At 42.9% G+C, this 19,295-nt stretch overlaps 1 protein-coding gene across 1 annotated transcript in view; it reads left to right on the top strand.

Moving 5' to 3' along the window:
• Window positions 1-19,295, top strand: part of lrp6 (low density lipoprotein receptor-related protein 6) — a 176,269-nt gene that overhangs the window by 85,547 nt on the left and 71,427 nt on the right. The window contains exon 3 of the mRNA XM_070900416.1: window positions 9,553-9,750. Coding sequence (XP_070756517.1) covers window positions 9,553-9,750 — 198 coding nt within the window. The remainder of the gene's footprint in view (window positions 1-9,552; window positions 9,751-19,295) is intronic.

Below are 19,295 nucleotides of genomic sequence, written 5' to 3'. Positions count from 1 at the left end.
CCCTTTTTAAAATAGATGCGTTACATTAGCTGCTTTCCAATCCGCTGGTACCTCCCCAGAGTCCAGAGAATTTTGGTAGATTATAACGAATGCATCTGCTATAATTTCCGCCATCTCTTAATACCAGGGGACTTGTCTACCTTGAGTCCCATTCGCCTGTCCAGCACTACCTCCCGAGTGATAGTGATTGTCTCAAGGTCCTCCTTTCCCACATTCCCATGACCAGCAATTTTTGGCATGGTTTTTGTGTCTTCCACTGTGAAGACCGAAGCAAAATAATTGTTTAAGGTCTCAGCCATTTTCACATTTCCCATTATTAAATCCCCCTTCTCAACTTCTAAGGGACCAACATTTACTTTAGTCCCTCTCTTCCGTTTTATATATCGGTAAAAGCTTTTACTATCTGTTTTTATGTTTTGCGCAAGTTTACTTTCGTAATCTATCTTTCTTTTTTGCTTTCTTAGTTATTCTTTGTTGTCGTTTAAAATTTTCCCAATCTTATAGTTTCCCACTAACCTTGGCCACCTTATACGCATTGGTTTTTAATTTGATACTCTCCTTTATTTCCTTGGTTATCCACAGCTGGTTATCCCTTCTCTTACCGCCCTTCTTTTTCACTGGAATATATTTTTGTTGAGCACTATGAAAGAGCTCCTTAAAAGTCCTCCACTGTTCCTCAACTAAACTTGTCTCAATTCTCAAATACCCAGAAAGAGTTTGTTACTGTTTTGCAAACCCTTTTCCTGGAGAATAGTGTGAAGCAGTGGAAGGACTCTCAGGCTGATTAACAGTTTGACAGATTATGACATGAATGCACCTTTATACCAGCCGATAGGGTGGTTACTCCTTTATGTTGCAAGGGTGTTATGGGCTTCCACAACACAACACCTACTGGACTCGAGTATCCTGCTGAATGTAACTCAGAATTCAGCCGATCTCTGGTCTGTATGTAACGGGGTTCAAACCCTGTGCCTTCTGACTCCGAAGCAGGAATCCTACCACTAAGCCAAAGGCTCACTCCTCCAAAAAGAAGTGCTAGTTTGTGATTAGAAGTGGGAATCTTGGCTGATATTTTGAGATGGAATTTTGTGTATTGTATGCCAATAATATTGCGGGCAGTGTTTTACGAGGATTTCGCTAAATAGGCATTCCAATTTTTCATGATGTGTCCAATTGAACTGTGAAAATCACTCTGCAGTACAGTTGTAAAGTTGTGTTCTTTCAAAATAAAAACAGGAAGTGCTGGAAATACACAACAAATTTGTCAGCATCGGTAAAGGGAGAAGATCCGTAACACTTAGATTTCTGCCTTTGATGGGACTAGAATCAGGATAAACGAGCTTTTCTAAAGGAGTAAACAAAAAGGGTGACCACTTTGCAAATATTCCCATTCCGTATTTGACTTCAATCCTGACCTCTCCGGCTCCCCACTTCATCTCCCCCTCCCACTCCAACTTTCTTTCTTTGGCCTAGACTATGCTGAATCCAGAGATCAGCAACAGTATTTCATTTTTCTTCTTGCCACTTAGCAATTGCCTGGTCTGAAAATTGATTTCAAAAACTTCAGCGATATGGTAGAAATGTGTCTTGGAAGGTAATGCATTGACTTCAATGGAACTGATTATCAGGCGGGACGGATAACTGGCGGCCAGAACGAGACAGGCCACTTTACAATACCGCCCATGGTGAAGTTCTACCACATGTGGATCCTGGTTTTTTTCCCATCCATTTTCCACCAGTGTCTCTTCCATTTCTTTTCCCATATCCTTTCCCATTGCATTTTCGTTGCCTCAATTGGCGATTGAAAAAGCTGTGGATGCCCGAAATATGAAATAAAAATAGAAAATTCTGGAAGCCTCTGTGGAGAAAATAGAGGCGTTAACACTGTAGACCCTTCCTTTAAAAACCTGTTTCGTGCCTTTTCATTGCCAAACTGAGATGATCTTTGTACAGGTATATTTAGCAGTTTTTCACTTTTCAGTTTTTTTTCTGAACTACTTACAGACTATTTAACTCATTAACTGCTTCTTTGTTGCAGGGATTAGACATTTCTGACTCTCACCTTTTTACCTGTTCACCCTGCCCCTTCATTTTGTCCAGCCTGTAAATCGGCTCATTGATCTGCTAGTTCCAGTTCTGCTGAAGAATCTACACCAACACGTGAACCTGTCTTTTCTCTTCAGACATGTTGACTGACCTGCTGCGTATTATTCACCATTTTTTGCCTTTATTTCAGATTTCGAGCAGTGCAGTTTTCCTACCTTTTGTGACTTTGGGAAGTGAACTTTTTAACACTGGGGCAAAATACACAGGCTACAGGTCTGTCAATTATGGCAAAATCTGAGGTGGTCAATTAAGAGTAGTGCAATACTCAGTTGCACTGTCATAGTATAAAGGCATGTATGTGTGAGTGCGATTCCTGATTTCCATGAATTCTGATTTCAAATGATCCTGTTTCAAATTTTTCCCGCAAGTTTTAGAATATTGCATTGATTGTTTGGAGCTTGCATACATAAAACCGATCACTTTTTACTGAGTTGAAATATAAAGACCCAGTATTGTCTTGCCAATCATTTGGGATTGTTACCGAATTGCTGGACAAACTAAAAAAAAATGTTAGTTTTTAAAAAACTGTCCATCTGATATCACTGTGTCCTCCTGCTAATTCACTTCAGCCAATGCTAAATTTCTGTTTTGAATTAAAAACCACTAATGAAACAATACGAGATAAATATTAAAGTAAAATACTGCGGATGCTGGAAATCTGAAATAAAAACACAAAATGCTGGAAATACTCAGCAGGTTAGGCAGCATCTGTGGAAGGAGGAACGGAGATAACGTTTTAGGTCAGTGACCTTTCATCAGAACTGAAGGGTCATCAACATGAAAAGTTAACTCTGTTTATCTCTCCACAGACATTGCCAGAATAAATATCCCCAAATTGACTTTTACTGAACTAAGTACAAGGAGGAAAAACAAAATAATGCTTCTGCTAAAGGGAGCCTTTAGAAAAAGACAACTTGTATTCTTCTAGCGCCTTTATCATGGTCTCAATATGTCCCAAATTAATTAACAACCAGTCGATTACTTTTGATGTGCAGTATATAAGCCAACGTGGCAGACAGTTTGCACACCGCAAGGTCCAACAAACAGCAAATGAATGACTGGACACTTCATGTGTTTTTTGGTGATCTTGGTTGATATTTGGCCAGAATACCAGGAGAACTTTCAGCTCTTTGTGAACTGTCATGGGTTATTTATGTCCATCTAAGCAGACTGCTGGAGCCCTTGGTTTAACAGTTCATCCAAAATACAGTGCTCCCAACAATGCAGCACTTTCTCAGTACTGCACTAAAGTGTCAGCCTAGATTATGTGCTCAGGTCTTTACTTTTGTTAATTTTTTTTTAACCTTCCTTCCAATCCTGAGGTTGTTAATTAATTACTAGACCACAGTTAAAACCCCACTGCCTGATGTTAATCCAGCAATAAGAACATAAGAAATAGGTGCAGGAGTAGGCCATTTGGCCCATTGAGCCTGCTCCGCCATTCAATAAGATCATGGCTGATCTGATCATGGATTCAGCTCTACTTCCCTACCTGTTCCCCATAACCCTTTACTCCCTTATCGCTCAAAAATCTGTCTATCTTCACCTTAAATATATTCAATGACCCAGCCTCCACAGCTTTCTGGGGCAGAGAATTCCATAGATTTACAACCCGCAGAGAAGAAATTCCTCCTCATCTCAGTTTTAAATGGGCAGCCCCTTATTCTGAGACTATGTCCCCTAGTTTTAGTTTCCCCTATGAGTGGAAATATCCTTTCTGCATCCACCTTGTCAAGCCCCCTCATTATCTTATATATTTCGATAAGATCATCTCTCATCCTTCTGAACTCCAATGAGTATAGGTTGAGTAGGTTGGGCCTATCTTCATAAGTCAAGCCCACTCATCGCCGGAATCAACCTAGTGAACCTTCTCTGAACAGCCTCCAATGTAAGTTTATCCTTCCTTAAATACGGAGACCAAAACTACGCAGTTACTCCAGGTGTGGCCTTACCAATACCCTGTACAGTTGCAGCAGGACTTCTCTGCTTTTAACACTCTTTTCCCCCTTGCAATAAAGGCCAACCATTCCATTTGCCTTCCTGATTACTTGCTGTACCTGCATATTAACTTTTTTGTTTCATGCACAAGGACCCCCAGGACTCTCTCTATTGCAGCACTTTGTAATTTTTCTCCATTTAAATTGTAATTTGTTTATCTATTTTTTTTTGCCAGAGTGGATAACCTCACATTTTCCCACATTATACCCCATCTGCCAAATTTTTGCCCTCTCACTTAGCCTGTCTATATCCCTTTGCAGATTTTTTTGTCCCCTCAATTTGCTTTCCCACCCATCTTTGTATCATCAGCAAACTTGGCTACATTACACTCAGTCCCTTCATGCAAGTCATTAATATAGATTGTAAATATTTGAGGACCCAACACCGATCCCTGCAGCACACCACTAGTCACTGTTTGCCAACAGGAAAATGACCCATTTATCCTGACTCTCTGTTTTCTGTTAGTTAGCCAATCCCCTATCCATGCAAATATATTATCCCCAATCCTGTGAGCTTTTATCTTGTGCAGTAACCTTTTATGTGGCACCTTATCGAATGTCTTCTGGAAATCCAAATACACCACATCCACTGGTTCCTCCTTATCCACCCTGCTCGTTACATCCTCAAAAAACTCCAGCAAATTTGTCAAACATGATTTCCCTTTCATAAAACCATGCTGACTCTGCTTGATTGAATTCTGCTTTTCCAAATGTCTCGCTAGTGCTTCCTTCATAATGGACTCCAGCATTTTCCCAATGACAGATGTTAGGCTAACTGGGCTATAGTTTCCTGCTTTTTGTCGACGACTTTTTTTTAAATAGGGGCATTACATTTGCGGTTTTCCAATCCGCTGGGACCGCCCCAGAATCCTGGGAATTTTGGTAGATTACAACCAATGCATCCACTATCTCTGCAGTCACCTCTTTTAAGACCCTAGGATGTAAGCCATCAAGTCCAGGGGTACAGAGTACTACTTCATTAATGATGGTGATTGCATTAAGTTCCTCCCTCCCTTTTGCTCCTTGATTATCCACTTTTGGGATGTTTTTGCTGACTTCTACCGTGAAGACCGATACAAAATATTTGTTCAACATCTCTGCCATTTCGCCATTATTAATTCCCCAGTCTCACCCTCTAGGGACCAACATTTACTTTAGCCACTCTTTTTCCTTTTTATGTACCTATAAAAACAGTAAGAGTTTCTATAAGTGTTTCTATAGGTACACGTTTCAATGCCACATGTTGTCTCATCAGTGCCCCCGTCTATCTTCCCTCATTCTTCCTTTGTCTCCCCACCCCATCCCACTTCTCACTCTCTCTGTCCCCACCGTAGACATGTCTGCGTTGCCCTCATTGCCTTCCCCTTTCCCCCTTCCTTCTCCTTTTTGCCATTGAAGATCAAAGTGAGATGACTGGACGTCAAGATGGTCAATGCCTGGCACACATGATTACCTGCCACTTGTCAGTCGAAAGCCTGGCTGGTGTTCTCGTCCTGCTGTTAAAAGCCTGCTTTGTTGCCTGGGTCAATTAGCAACAGCAGCTTTCATTTATATAGTGCCTTTAACATAGAAAATGTCCCAAGGAATTTCACAGAAAAAAAATGAAAAATGAAATAATGAAGGGGTAACAAAAAACTTGGTCAGGGGTATGGGTTTTAAGGGGGCGGGTGTCTTTAAGGCTGTTGATGCTGGAAGAGACAGCATTCTCCCTCTTTTGAGACCACACCTGAAGTACTGTGCTGAGTTTTGGTCTCCTTGTCTGAGAAAGGACATACATGTCATACATGCGGTACAATGAAGTTTCACGAGATTGATCCCTGAGGTCCTATGAGGGGAGATTGAATAGATTGGGTCTCTACTCTCTGGAGTTTAGAAGAATAAGAGATGATCTCATTCGAAACATAAAAGATTCTGAGGGGGCTTGACAGGGTAGATGCAGAGATGTTGTTTCCCCTGACTGGAGAGTCTAGAACTCAGGACCATAGTCTCAGGATAAGGGGTCGGCCATTTAAGACTGAGATGAGGAGGAAGTTCTTCACTGAGGGTTGTAAATCTTTGGAATTCTCTACCCCAAAGGGCTGTCGATGCTGCGATGTTGAGTATATTCAAGGCTGAGTTAGATATATTTTTGGACTCTAGGGGATTCTAGGGATCTGGGGATCGGGTGGGAAAGTGGAGTCGAGGTAGAAGATCAGCCATGATAGTGAATGGCAGAGCACGCTCAGGCTCGTAGGGCCATATGGCCTACTCCTGCTCCTAATTCTTAGGTTATGTTCTTTGCCTGATGTCCTGCAACTGTATTTCAACAGCTGCTCTGAGAAGCTGGTTGAATTGGCCTCTGCAGCAATATCTCCCCCATTGTATAATACTTTGGTTAGGCCACAGCTGGAGTACTGTGTGCAGTTCTGGTCGCCGTATTATAGGAAGGACGTGATTGCACTGGAGAGGGTGCAGAGGAGATGTATGAGGATGCTGCCTGGAATGGAGAATCTTAGTTATGAGGACAGATTGGATAGGCTGGGTTTGTTCTCATTGGAACAGAGGAGGTTGAGAGGAGACCTCCATTGAGGTGAACAAAATATTGAGGGGCTTGGATATAGCGGATAGCAAGGGCCTATTTCCATTGGTGGAAGGGTCTATTACAAGGAGGCATAGTTTAAAGGGAGTTGGTGGAAGGTTTAGAGGGGATTTGAGGTGGTGGGGGTCTGGAATGCACTGCCTCGAAGAGTGGTGGATGCAGAAACCCTCATCACATTTAAAAGATGGTTGGATGGGCACTTGAAGTGCCATAACCTGCAGGGTTACGGATCTGGAGCTGGTAATTGGGATTAGACTGGATAACATAGAAACATAGAAAATAGGAGCAGTAGTAGGCCATTCGGCCCTTTGAGTCTGCACCGCCATTCAATATGATCATGGCTGATCCTCTATCTCAACACCATATTCCCGCTTTTTCCCCCATACCCCTTGATGCCCTTTGTTTTTAGAAATCTATCGAGCTCTCGCTTAAATATATTCAGTGACTTGGCCTCCACACCCTTCTGTGGTAGAGAATTCCACAGGTTCACCACCCTCTGAGTGAAAAAATTTCTCCTCATCTCAGTCCTAAATTTCCTACCCCATATCCTGAGACTGTGACCCCTTGTTCTAGACTTCCCTGCATCCAGTCTATCCAACCCAGTAACCACGTGTTGGCCGGCGCAGATATGATGGTAAGTACTGCAGGGAAACGAATATGGCCAAGGTGATCTCCTGGACTAATTTCGATCATCTGGATGCGTCGGAGAGGAATTTTCCCAGATTTTCTTCCCCCCCCAAATTGGCCTGGGTTTTTATCTTATTTGCCTCTCCCAGGAGATCACATGGCTCTGGTTGGGATCGAGTGTAGAATGTTTCGGTGTAAGGGATGTGGCAGTTGTGTGGGGCGGACTGGTTGGACTGGGTGTTCTTTATCTTTCCGCCATTGTTCATAGGTTTATATGTAACCTTCAGGGCTGCTGACCGAGGGTTGTGTGGCTCTTTGTCGGCCGGAGCGGACACAATGGGCCGAAAAGGCCTCCTCCTGCATTGTAAATTTCTATGTTTCTTCTATATTTCAAAGCAGAACTCCAAGGCAAAGCCAAAGCCTGACAGCAGCCCCTACCACGAACTGACTGCATCATCATCTTTAAAACCAAAAATCCAGTTGGGCACCCCTTAACTTGTTTTTTCCTGCAACATTTATGACGGAATCTTCAGTAACCCCATCCACCAAACCCCATTACAGCCAATGTTCAACATAGTCCCTGTGAATGAACCCGTGCCCACAGCGCCCTCAAGATAACCAGTGAAACAAGTGAGCACAATCCCACAAAGCGTGTCTATTCCTGTTGCTTTAATGATTTCTGTGACTTGACATTTTTACCATGATATGAATTATAGCCGTGGAGCTAGAAAACCAAATGTGCTTGGAAAAGCAAATAGGCAATTTGCCTTTTTTCCTACTTGATGATGCTGCCTAAGCTCCGGCATATTCTCTTGGATGTTAATAATACATCCTTTATTGTCAATGGACAACACTAGGGCTTTGAAACGCCTTTCATACTAAGGAAAGAATTTGGCATCAGGACCCCTTTAAAAATAAAATGGTTATGAAAAAAAAATATTTCCATTACTTTCCATACCTTTGTTTTTGTTCTTTCCTTTTTTAAAAAAAAGAATTGTTTTAAGTTACTGAAAATTGTATAATTGAGGTGGTTATTGTCATAACAGCAGACTATTTGCAACTGAAGTAGCGTTTGCAGTGAGAGCCATAAAATTATAAATGATACAGCATCAACTGCGCAAGCTAATTCCAAAAATTGACTGTAAAGGACAGGGCAAAATAAAGGATGTATGTTTACATAGTTCTGATCAAGATTTTAGCTTGCAATCATCAAGGTAGAAAATCCTTCGTAACCTATTTGAGAATGAAATATTAATATATTCTACTATTCATTTTAAAAATTGTGTTTTGAATGCTATATGTTGGGTCCATTTTTTTTTAAGCCATCTATACTGGAAGGACATCATTGTCTATTACAGCAACATGCATGTATATAATATACCTCGAAAATAAGAACGTCTTAGCATGCTAAATAAATTAAGTTGTGGCAAATTAGATACTCAGTGGAGTTGGGTACATATTATAAACTATTGAAATTAAGTTTGAGTACAATGCTGCAGAAGTAGAAAATTGTATCATTTGTCAGTAAATTGTATTCTATGTATGTGGATAAGTATTATTTGTTAATTGGAAGATATTGCCGCCATCTTAAATGATGTAATAATGTGCATCCTTTGTGTTCTTCAGCTCTGTGAGGCATCATGTTTGAAGTTTTATTCATTATTCCTGAGCCTATCCCTTTTTAACCAAGTGGTGAAGTCTTCAAATGATATGTTGAATGTATTTGATTTGCTGTTAATTTCTTCATCCCCATCATTTGACTTTAAAAATTTAGAAGTAATCCAAGTAATGACTTACTAGGTTCTGAATCATTCTGATCATGGATTACTATGTGGTGAATTTAAGTTTCATAAAACATAAATAAAAATAGTTGGAAAGTTATTGTTTTAATAATACTAGTTTGACTCTCTCCCAGAAATGTAGTCACTGTACTTATGGACAGTAACACATCTTTTAATCAGCTTCAGTTTAATTATCACCATTGGATTCAATGGGCTAATAAAAGACACATTATTTGTCATTAATTTATTCATAAAAAGTTATTTAATATTGGAGATGAGTAAGAAATGCCCTAACCGTTCCCAAAATCCTTCCTTTCTATTAAGGAAAGTGTCATTTATTTCACCAGTTACCCTGATTTGAATTATTCACTTACTTGATGTTTATCAGCTAATCTTCAGCACATGTGTAAAAGCCTGTTTCAGAATCCTGCAGTGCTTTATCCAATTGTTTTTTAAATTCTAGGTATATGTATTGGACGGACTGGGGAGAAGTGCCAAAGATAGAACGAGCTGGAATGGATGGTACAACGCGATCAATCATCATTGACAATAACATTTACTGGCCAAATGGGCTGACTTTGGATTATGAAGAAGAAAAATTATACTGGGCAGATGCTAAACTGAGCTTCATTCACCGATCAAACTTTGATGGAAGTTTCCGGTAGGTGTTTTCTAAAAGAGAAAAACAATTTAACGTGTAATTATCCAGGCCTCACATTTGGGGATATGATGCAATGTCTATTGAAGACTGCGGTTCAGTAGTTGGAACTCTTCACTTCATTTAATGATAGAAAACATGTCCTTAACTTCCTTTATAGCAAGGTTTTCCAGCATACATTTTACATGGTATGCTGAAAGGGACTACAAACCTTGTAGGACAGATATGTTAAAAGCATAAACAAAATTCCAATGGAAAGAATTGAAGAATGGAGAATGAAATCTGAATATTCATGAAATGCAGGGTTTCCCTAGTATGTGATTTAAAAAAGATGTGTACAGGTGCGACATCCAGAAACCTTGGGACCGAGGCCGTTCCGAAATTCCGGATATTGGGGGTGGTGGGGGGGAAGAAAAGAGAAGAGGTCGGGGGTGGGGTGGGGGTGGGGTAGGGGGGTGGGCAGGCAGGCAGCGGGAGGTCGGGCCAAGGCCCGGGTGTCAGGATTTCGGAACATTTTCTCTTTCTTGGACGATCCAGCCACGGATCAGCCTGGATTTCGGAACATTCCGGAACTCCTGGATTTTAGACATTGCACCGGTATTATATATTATATATATTTAATTCACTGATGGAATTTAGAAAACTTGTTACAAACCTGTAAGTGAAGTAGGTACCTAATTGCACAAATACAGCTGTTATTTTATTTATATACATAAGCAAGGGTTTACTTTTCTAGTTATCCACCATACTGATTTTCAATCTTTTTTAATTTCAATGGCAAAATTCCAAATGATAAATGGTTTTAATGAGTACAAAAATATAGTTGGCCTGGTATTTGTGATTGTAATGACTGCAAAACTGCCATGCTTGCCATCATTACTGTGTAAAACTGACAGCAACTTCTGACATCCGCACATGCGCAGTTAAACGTGAAAATCCGAAAGTTGCTGTCGGTGATATCCTGCTCTTCCACAGGGTGCGCTGTTGCAGTCTTTGCTGATGCAATCAACAGCGAATCAGTGATTTGACATGTCTTTTAACTGCGCACTGAGTCATAATTACTGCTGAACAACCTCTCAAGCCCTGAAAAACACATTTTTTAATTGTGGAATGTCATTCTCTTAGAATAACATTTAGAAATTCCAAGATTTATAAAATAAAATTTAATTTAAATTTTTTTTAAAGTTTGATATTTCAGCTTCTGCCTTAATCCTGGATGTATGTCCCAGTCTTTATTTTGCTTTCTGTAAAATGATTACAAAGTGAATTATAATGCATGCTTTTTACTTCCTGGTTTACTGTCTGTGAGAATTCTTCAATCTGATTGGCTGATCAGCTTGCTTGCTGACTCACTGTTACCCTATAGATGGTGCCAGATTCAAAGTCATGATAGAATAGAGGAAATCAACGCTCTAGAGCCCGCTAAATCTTTGTGGGCAGCTTTTTTCGAGGTTAGCGGCGAGCACCATCCCTTTGTTGCTGATCGCAAAATCCAACCCATGGCTGTGCTCATGTAACAGTATGACATTGAAATTAGTCAAATTATAGGGCTTATGCCAGATGTCTGTTCGCAACCTGTTTTTTTTTTTAGATTGGACAAGTGATATTTTAAAATAATAAAGTAGTGCTTTGTACTTGGTGAAAGTGACTTGTGACAGTAAACCTAATTGCTCCAGGTGGACCTATTTTCTCGTAATGAGTGATGAAACTGAAGTCAAAGTTTGAGTTTCGGAGAGTTTGATTTTTTTTTTAATGATTCACTTTTGTGAGATACAAATTTTCTATATATCGGGCCAGAATCCTTTTCAAAGTCTTGCAATATGTTTTCAATAATCATGGCAGCTGAATACTTTGGCTGGAACCACAGGGAAAAGAGGTAGCTCTTTTCCAAAATGGAATGGTTGTGGCTAACTTCAGTGCTCATTTGGCATCTGAAAGTCATTTCGTGCACATGCATTCATATGGTTTAAGGCAGTCTCAATCTGCCATTTTGTTTCTTGAGTCCTTAGTAGGTCAGAGAAGATGGTCTTCCATTTGCATTGCAGTTTTAATTTGATGGACCTTCCTTCTGAACTTGTATGAACACACATTTGTACTAATTTATAGTATAAAATGAAGATAGTGTGGTCTTAATTTCAAACATCTTGAAATAAAAAAATAAGTATTGCAGCAGTTAAATAATTTTAGAATCTAACATTTTTTAAACATTCCCTCATGGAATAAACTCAATTTAATACTTGGCCCTAAAGGGTTAAATACGAACCGGTTGCAGAAACCTGCTTTATTCGCTTGAGTTTAGAAAGGTTCAGGGTGATTTTTCCGAGGTATTTAAAACGATAAAGGGATTCAATAGGATAGATGGAGATTAACTATTTCCTCTAGTGGATGAACGAGGGGGCATAGTCTTAAAATTAGAGCGAGGCCATTTAGCAATGCAATCAAAGAACTTTTTCACGCAAAGGTTCGTGAAAATTTGGAATTTTCTCCTTCAAAGACTGTGGATGCTGGGTCAAGTGAAATTTTCAAGACTGAGATTGATGATATTTGTTGGGTAAAGGGTAGCATGTGACGTGGAACAAAGGCTGGTAAATAGAGTTGCGATACAGATCAGCCATGATCTAACTGAATGGCGGAAGAGGCTTGAGGCGCTGAATGGCTAACACCTGTTCCTATGTTCCTGTGAATTAATGTGAGTTCTGGAATTTAAAATTGCTTACATTTGTTGAGGACACGCATTTGGCTGCTTTTTTTTTGCAGATGAGTGTCACAGATTACTCAGATTTAGTTATGTGCTGGCCTTATGTGCTCCCCACAAAACTAGACATTGGGCCAGAAACTTACAAATACAGCAGTTGCAATAGACTAACCATCTGTATGGGAGCATTCATTTCGATGGAAAGCAGGAAGAAGAAAGCAAAATGATATGCAGGGAAAGTAAAAGGATGGTGTGTATAGTGAGGGAAGTAAGGAGAAGACAACTAATAGAGGAAGAAAAGCAAGAAAAAAAAACAATTGGAAAATGTAAAAAAATAAAATAAATCAAACAATATCTACATATAAACCAGAGAGATTTTACTTCACAAATATTTTCAGACACTTCCAGACTGCAGGGCTCGCTCTTTTATGGAGGGCGAGGGACAGAGGGAAGGAAGATAAATGGAAATTATACAGATGCTAAGATTATCTTTGCCCTCCGAAATAGTGGTTGGTTATTACATTGAATGTGATGACCTAAATAGCATGCCCTGCATCAGGTGTGTGCTCAATACAGAGAATATATTCTAAAACGTAATCACTAGGAGTTTATTTTTACAGTTCTTTCCTGTTTAAACAAAACAAAGGAAAGGTTTCTTATTACTAGTAGCTGCATTTAGCAGTTTATACTGCAGCAATAATGACTTCATTTGGTTGCCACTTTTTTTTGGCATTATCATAATCTAAAAATCATCTTTGGTCATCCACAAAATTAGTATTTTACACTGTTTTTACATACTGCTACTTTTGACCATATTTGAGTGGTTAACTGCAGTGTTCTCACCATTTTTGATGAATGATGGGTAAAGGATCAGCAAATATCATCTGCCTTTCAAAATATCAAAGGCCACCTCTATTGCCTAAAGCTCTTGCTAAACATCTCAATCTGGGTTCAAGAAAAAGTACAACATAATATATAAAGCAAAGAAAGAACTTGTATTTATTTAGCATCTTTCAGGACCTCTGGATCTCCCATGGTGCTACACAACCAATGAAGTATGTTTGAAGTGTTGCAATATGGGGCAACATACTGACTCTTCAATTGTTGCAAAATATAACAGTGTATTAAAAGAACTGTCTTTGCAGGAGCAAGATTTGGATTTATTGTGCTTTAAAAGGATCTTCTATTTGCTATAATGACAGCCATTACTGATTAATCTTTTAAGACTTTGAAGTCTGTTCATGAATATGAAGAAGTAACTATAAAAATAAACTATTCCTCGTGATTTAAGTATTTAAACATATGCTGTGTATTGAATGGCGCTTGTAGAGTATACTTTTCCTGTTCACCAGCAGCCCACATCCTTAGCCACAAACCTTCCTTAAAGTTTTTTTAACGTGCGGGGACTGAGAGGACAGTGATTGGTATAATGGAATTGTAGGGTATGAGTTAGTTCTCTCAAATCTTCACTTTGTGTGCTTTTTAATCTCGGCAGACCCATGACCAAAGGTAATGTGGAATTGCACTTAAAGCTCTGTTTAAAAGTTGACATTGGCATGCGCCTGGGAACAGGAAACATGCTCACAGATTTAGCGTACAATACAAGGAATCAAGAGAAAAAACGTAAGACTACACAGGGATGCTGATCACTTTCAAGTTAATATAGAAGTGTATTGGTTCTAAAATGGAAGTTCACTGTGAAATAGCAGTTTACTCATCCTGTCACTAAATATTTATATAAGAGTCTTAAAATAATGTTCTGGTAATAGGTCTATCTGGTAGATTTGACAATGACCCAATGGACAAAGGTATTGCCCAGCACAGTACTAAGCCATGATGCTCACCAGTCAGAAGAGGCCAGGTCACCAGTGGGGAAGTAGAGGCCCAGTCGTCTCTGAAGGAAGAAGAAAGGTCGCCGGCGGGGAGGGCTTGGTGGCCGCCGCTGGCGAGGGCCAATCGCCTGGTCGGAGGCTCACCTAGCTCGCCGGGCGTCGTCGGGGATTGGGTGGAGCAGCTGGGACGAAGCGGAGGGGGTAGCAGTGTTGCAAAAAAAGTCCATGCCGGGGCACAGAAAGACCCAGCTTAAGAGAGCCCTATACAGTCAGGGCCTCACAGCTAACTTGGCATGCCTTGATGACCCCGAGATGCAGAATGCCCACAGCGCTTGGTCTGCCAGTGCCTGCAAAGAGACGCTCGGACACTCAACCAGTAAACACCAGGACTGGTTTGATGAGAATGTTCAGGAGATACAAGAGCTACTAGATCGCAAACACAGGGCATTTCTGAGCCTTAAGCAACAACCCAATGCGGGAGCAGCAAAGCAGCATTACAGATGGCTCAAGGCTGAGGTCCAACAAAAAACCCGGGACCTAAAGAACAGGTGGTGGATGGAGAAAGCACAGGAGATAGAGCAGCTGGCCGACAGCCATGATGTGCGAGGATTCTTCATCGCAGACAAGGCCACCTACGGGCCAAACACCCAATGCCCCACCCCACTGCCGGCCAAGAACGGGGAAACACTCATCAAGGACACGGAGGCAGTCTGGGCCTGCTGGAAGGAGCACTTCGAAGATCTCCTCAGTCGAGACTCTGCCTTTGACTCGAGTGTTCTCGACTCCATCCAGTGAGACCCCAACACTGCACGAAGTAGAAAAAGCCATAAGACAGCTTAAAAACAACAAGGCTATGGGAGCAGATGGAATCCCTGCTGAGGCACTGAAGTATGGCAGAGATGCACTGTTGGCGCGGATACATGACCTCATCTCTCTCATCTGGCGGGAGGAGAGCATGCCGGGAGATCTGAGATGCAGTGATCGTGACCATCTTTAAAAAAAGGGGACAAGTCCGACTGCGGCAACTGCAAAGGAATCTCCCTGCTATCTGCCACTGGGAAGGTCACCGCTAGAGTCCTCCTCAACCGTCTTCTCCCTGTGGCCGAGGAGCTCCACCTGGAATCACAGTGCAGATTTTGTCCCCTATGGGGCACAACGGACATGATCTTTGTAGTGTGACAGCTGCAGGGAACAGCGCCAGCCCTTATACATGGCTGCCTTCGACCTCACAAAGGCCTTTGACACTGTCAACCGCGAGGCTCTGGAGCATCCTCCTCCACTTCGGATGCCCCCAAAAGTTCGTCAACATCCTCCTCCTGCTCCATGACAACATACAGGCCGTGATCCTTACCAACGGATCCATTACAGACCCAATCCACGTCCTGACCGGGGTCAAACAGGGCTGCGTCATCGGCCCAGCCCTCTTCTCAATCTTCCTCGCTGCCATGCTCCACCTCACAGTCAACAAGCTCCCCGCTGGAGTGGAACTAAACTACAGAACCAGTGGGAACCTGGTCATCTCCAGGCGAGGTCCAAGACCACCCCAACCTCTGTCGTTGATGACACAGTACGCGGATGACACCTGTGTCTGCGCATATACAGAGGCTGAACTCCAGGACATAGTCGGCGTATTTACTGAGGCGTACGAAAGCATGGGCCTTACTCTAAACATCCGTAAGACAAGGGTCCTCCATCAGCCTGTCCTTGCCGCACAGCACTGCCCCCCCCAGTCATCGAGATCCACGGTGCGGCTCTAGACAACGTGGACCACTTCCCATACCTCGGGAGCCTCTTAACAAGAGCAGACATTGACGACGAGATTCAACACTGCCTCCAGTGTGCCAGTGCAGCCTTTGGTCGCCTGAGGAAAAGAGTGTTTGAAGACCAGGCTCTCAAATCTGCCACCAAGCTCATGGTCTACAGGGCTGTAGTAATACCCGCCCTCCTGTATGGCTCAGAGACATAGACCATGTACAGTAGACACCAAGTTGCTGGAGAAATACCACCAATGTTATCTCCAAGATCCTACATATACCATGGGAGGACAGACACACCAACATATTAGCATCCTCGACCAGGCCAACATCCCCAGCATTGAAGGACTGACCACACTTGATCAGCTCCGCTGGGCAGGCCTCATTGCCCGCATGCCAGATATGAGACTCCCAAAGTAAGTGCTCTACTCTGAACTCCTTCACGGCAAACAATCCAAAGGTGGGCAGAGGAAACGTTACAAGGACACCCAAAAAGCCTCCCTGATAAAGTGCAACATCCCCACTGACACCTGAGAGCCCCTGGCCAAAGACCGCCCTAAGTGGAGGAAGTGCATCTGGAGGGCGCTGAGCACCTCGGGTCTCATCACCAAAAGCATGCAGAAATCAAGCGCAGGCAGCGGAAAGAGTGTGCGGCAAACCTCCCTTGCCCTCAACCTGTCCTACCTGTGACGGACTGTGGTTCTCGTATTGGACTGTTCAGCCTTATTTTAAGAGTGGAAGCAAGTCTTCCTCGATTCCGAGGGACTGCCTATGATGATGATGACTAAACCGTATAGACCAGAAGTTTGAACCCCAATCTGTGCTGAACTGGCAGACCTGAGTCAGAGCAGCAATTGTATTACAGTTGGCCATAGTACCCCGAGGTGAGGGAGAGGAGAAATTAGTTAGAGTTCCGGTCCTAGATTGCCATTCAGTGGCGCTGGAAAATCTGTGTGTGCTTAGACACCTGGTGAGGACAGGATTGTGTTGGGATGTGATATTCTCCATAATCGAAGGACTTGCTAGTCTTTGTTCATAGATGGAGAATCACTACTTGGATAAGTTACTGAAGGGCTGGCAGCATCTACGGAATTGTTCTGCGTCACCGGTCTGGGAGGGGGAGGGACGTTTGGTGGACCCTTATGGTGTTTTTAAAAAAAAAAAAATACCATGGTCTGCAATTTTCTGAAATAGCGTAGCCGGCATGTTATATTGAAATTTCGGTTGATCTTCAGTGCATTATGCCGAAATTTCCTGAGAATTTTATTAGCATAAGAACCGGTGGAAATCAACTTGAACAATCAGGTCCTTCGGAAAGCACCAAACTTACACCATGGGCCCAAGTTTCAAGCCGCGCCTAGAACGGTGCAGTCCCGACCTGGACGCCCGATTTCGCGCCACAAAGTGCACCTTAAAAAAACATCCGTATTCTGCAGGTCCTCTGGCCCTCGGCACAGCGCAGCAGGAGCTGTAGGGGGCGGAGCATGGTCCCTGCGCCCTGGCCGAGTGGCCTCACTGGGGCTGTGTGAATAAGGCTCCTCCCACGGCCAGCTCCTGCTTCCTCCCGACCCGACTCGACTCCCGCTCCCCGCCCCCGGACCACACCCGACACCTGCTCCTGACCCCGGACCGGACACCCGCTCTCCCGCCCCCGGACCGGACCCGACACCACCCCCCCCCCCCCCCCCCCGCCTCCGGACTGGATCCGACCTGACCTCCCTCTCCCTCCCTCCCCCCGACCCGAACCGAACCGACCTCCGACCCGCCCCAACGCCATCTACCTGTACATCTGGTGCTGGGGACGGGCCCTGCCCGAAGTCTCGGGCCCGGCCCGTTCAGCCTCCCTCCCCTTTCTCCTCCCCCCCCCCCCCCCAATCTCCTTCCCCCCCACCCCCCCAATCTCCTTCTCCTTTCCCCCCCCAATCTCCTTCCCCCCCCCCCCAATCTCCTTCCTCCCCCCCAATCTCCTTCCCCCCCCCCAATCTCCTTCTCCCCCCCCCCCCCAATCTCCTTTCTCCCCCCCCCCCCCCCAATCTCCTTTCTCCCCCTTCTCCTAAGCAAACTAAATGAGGAGAATTCCGATTTCTAAGATACTCTGTTCTACACCAGTTGCTCCTAAAAATCAGGAGCAAATCATGTGGAAACTTGTGGCCACATATTTCTTCAAGTCTCTATGCATGAAAATTAATGTTAGAAACCATTATTTAATCAGAATAGGTAACATGGAAGATTTTCAATTTTTAATGCAAATCATTTTGCTGCCGTAAAGATGTAATTAAAGATACTGAAAAATACATTTTAGATTTCAGTGAGAAGAAATAAAAATCGCCATAACCACCAGAAATAAGACTTTGGGATCTGTTGCATCTAAAATTTTAGACAAATATTTACAGCCTGTTCAGAACTAGTGTAAATTTGCATCAGCTGCACTTTTACATTGGGGCCAAGCTATTTAATGAGCGGCAGAGAGTGTCAGCGGAGCTTTCACAGAATTGCCGTGAAAGATCAAGGAAATTCGGGCATAAAACCAAAAATCAATTGCGCACAAATCTTCTACGCTGAAAATCAACATTGCACCATTGTTTCAGCGCAAGTTTTTAAAGGAAATGTTGCATCATGTGCAGGCTATAAAATTGGGCCTCTGCTGCACACAATATTGGAAACGGTAACTGAGTCACTCCAGGCTGCAAATGCAAATTGTAACGTAAGTTGCTTTACTTCTCCCTCTGAAGCTGCACAGGGCCTGGTGATTTGGGGGGAGGAGCCTGATACAATTGTGGCTGGATGTGTGTGTGATGACGCATGGACACACATGCACATCTGGACTTAATTGGAACATTTCCAGGACTGGAACCATTTCGAAGGGACAAAACCACACACTGCATGCTGCAGCTAGTCTTTAATGCCTACTGCATCTCTGTTTCAACAGTATTCAATTCAGAAGTCCATGTCAGTGCAGTTTTAGTGACTTGCAGTGATTTAAGTTGGAAAGTTTGTTTGTGTGTATTTCGAAGTACTGTTTGTTTGTGAGGCATTAGCTGATCTCTGCATTGCAGGCTGGGGAGGGGAAGAGGAAGGAAATCAGTGGAGTATTTCTATCCAATTGACTGCTGGAAAATGTGTAGACACAGGTGACAACAGGATTGGTACCAGCTGTGAAGCCATCTATAATCAAGTAACTTGCTGACTGTACAGGTTTACACACAAGCGATGGCCATTTGGGTGAGGTAATGGACTGTCGGCACTTGTGGAACGGAGGCTCCCTTA

The sequence above is a fragment of the Pristiophorus japonicus genome, chromosome 15, assembly GCF_044704955.1.
Source record: "Pristiophorus japonicus isolate sPriJap1 chromosome 15, sPriJap1.hap1, whole genome shotgun sequence".
NCBI lineage: Eukaryota > Metazoa > Chordata > Chondrichthyes > Pristiophoridae > Pristiophorus > Pristiophorus japonicus.
The sequence above is the reverse complement of the archived record's forward strand: the minus strand, read 5'-3'. Positions and strand labels throughout refer to the sequence as shown.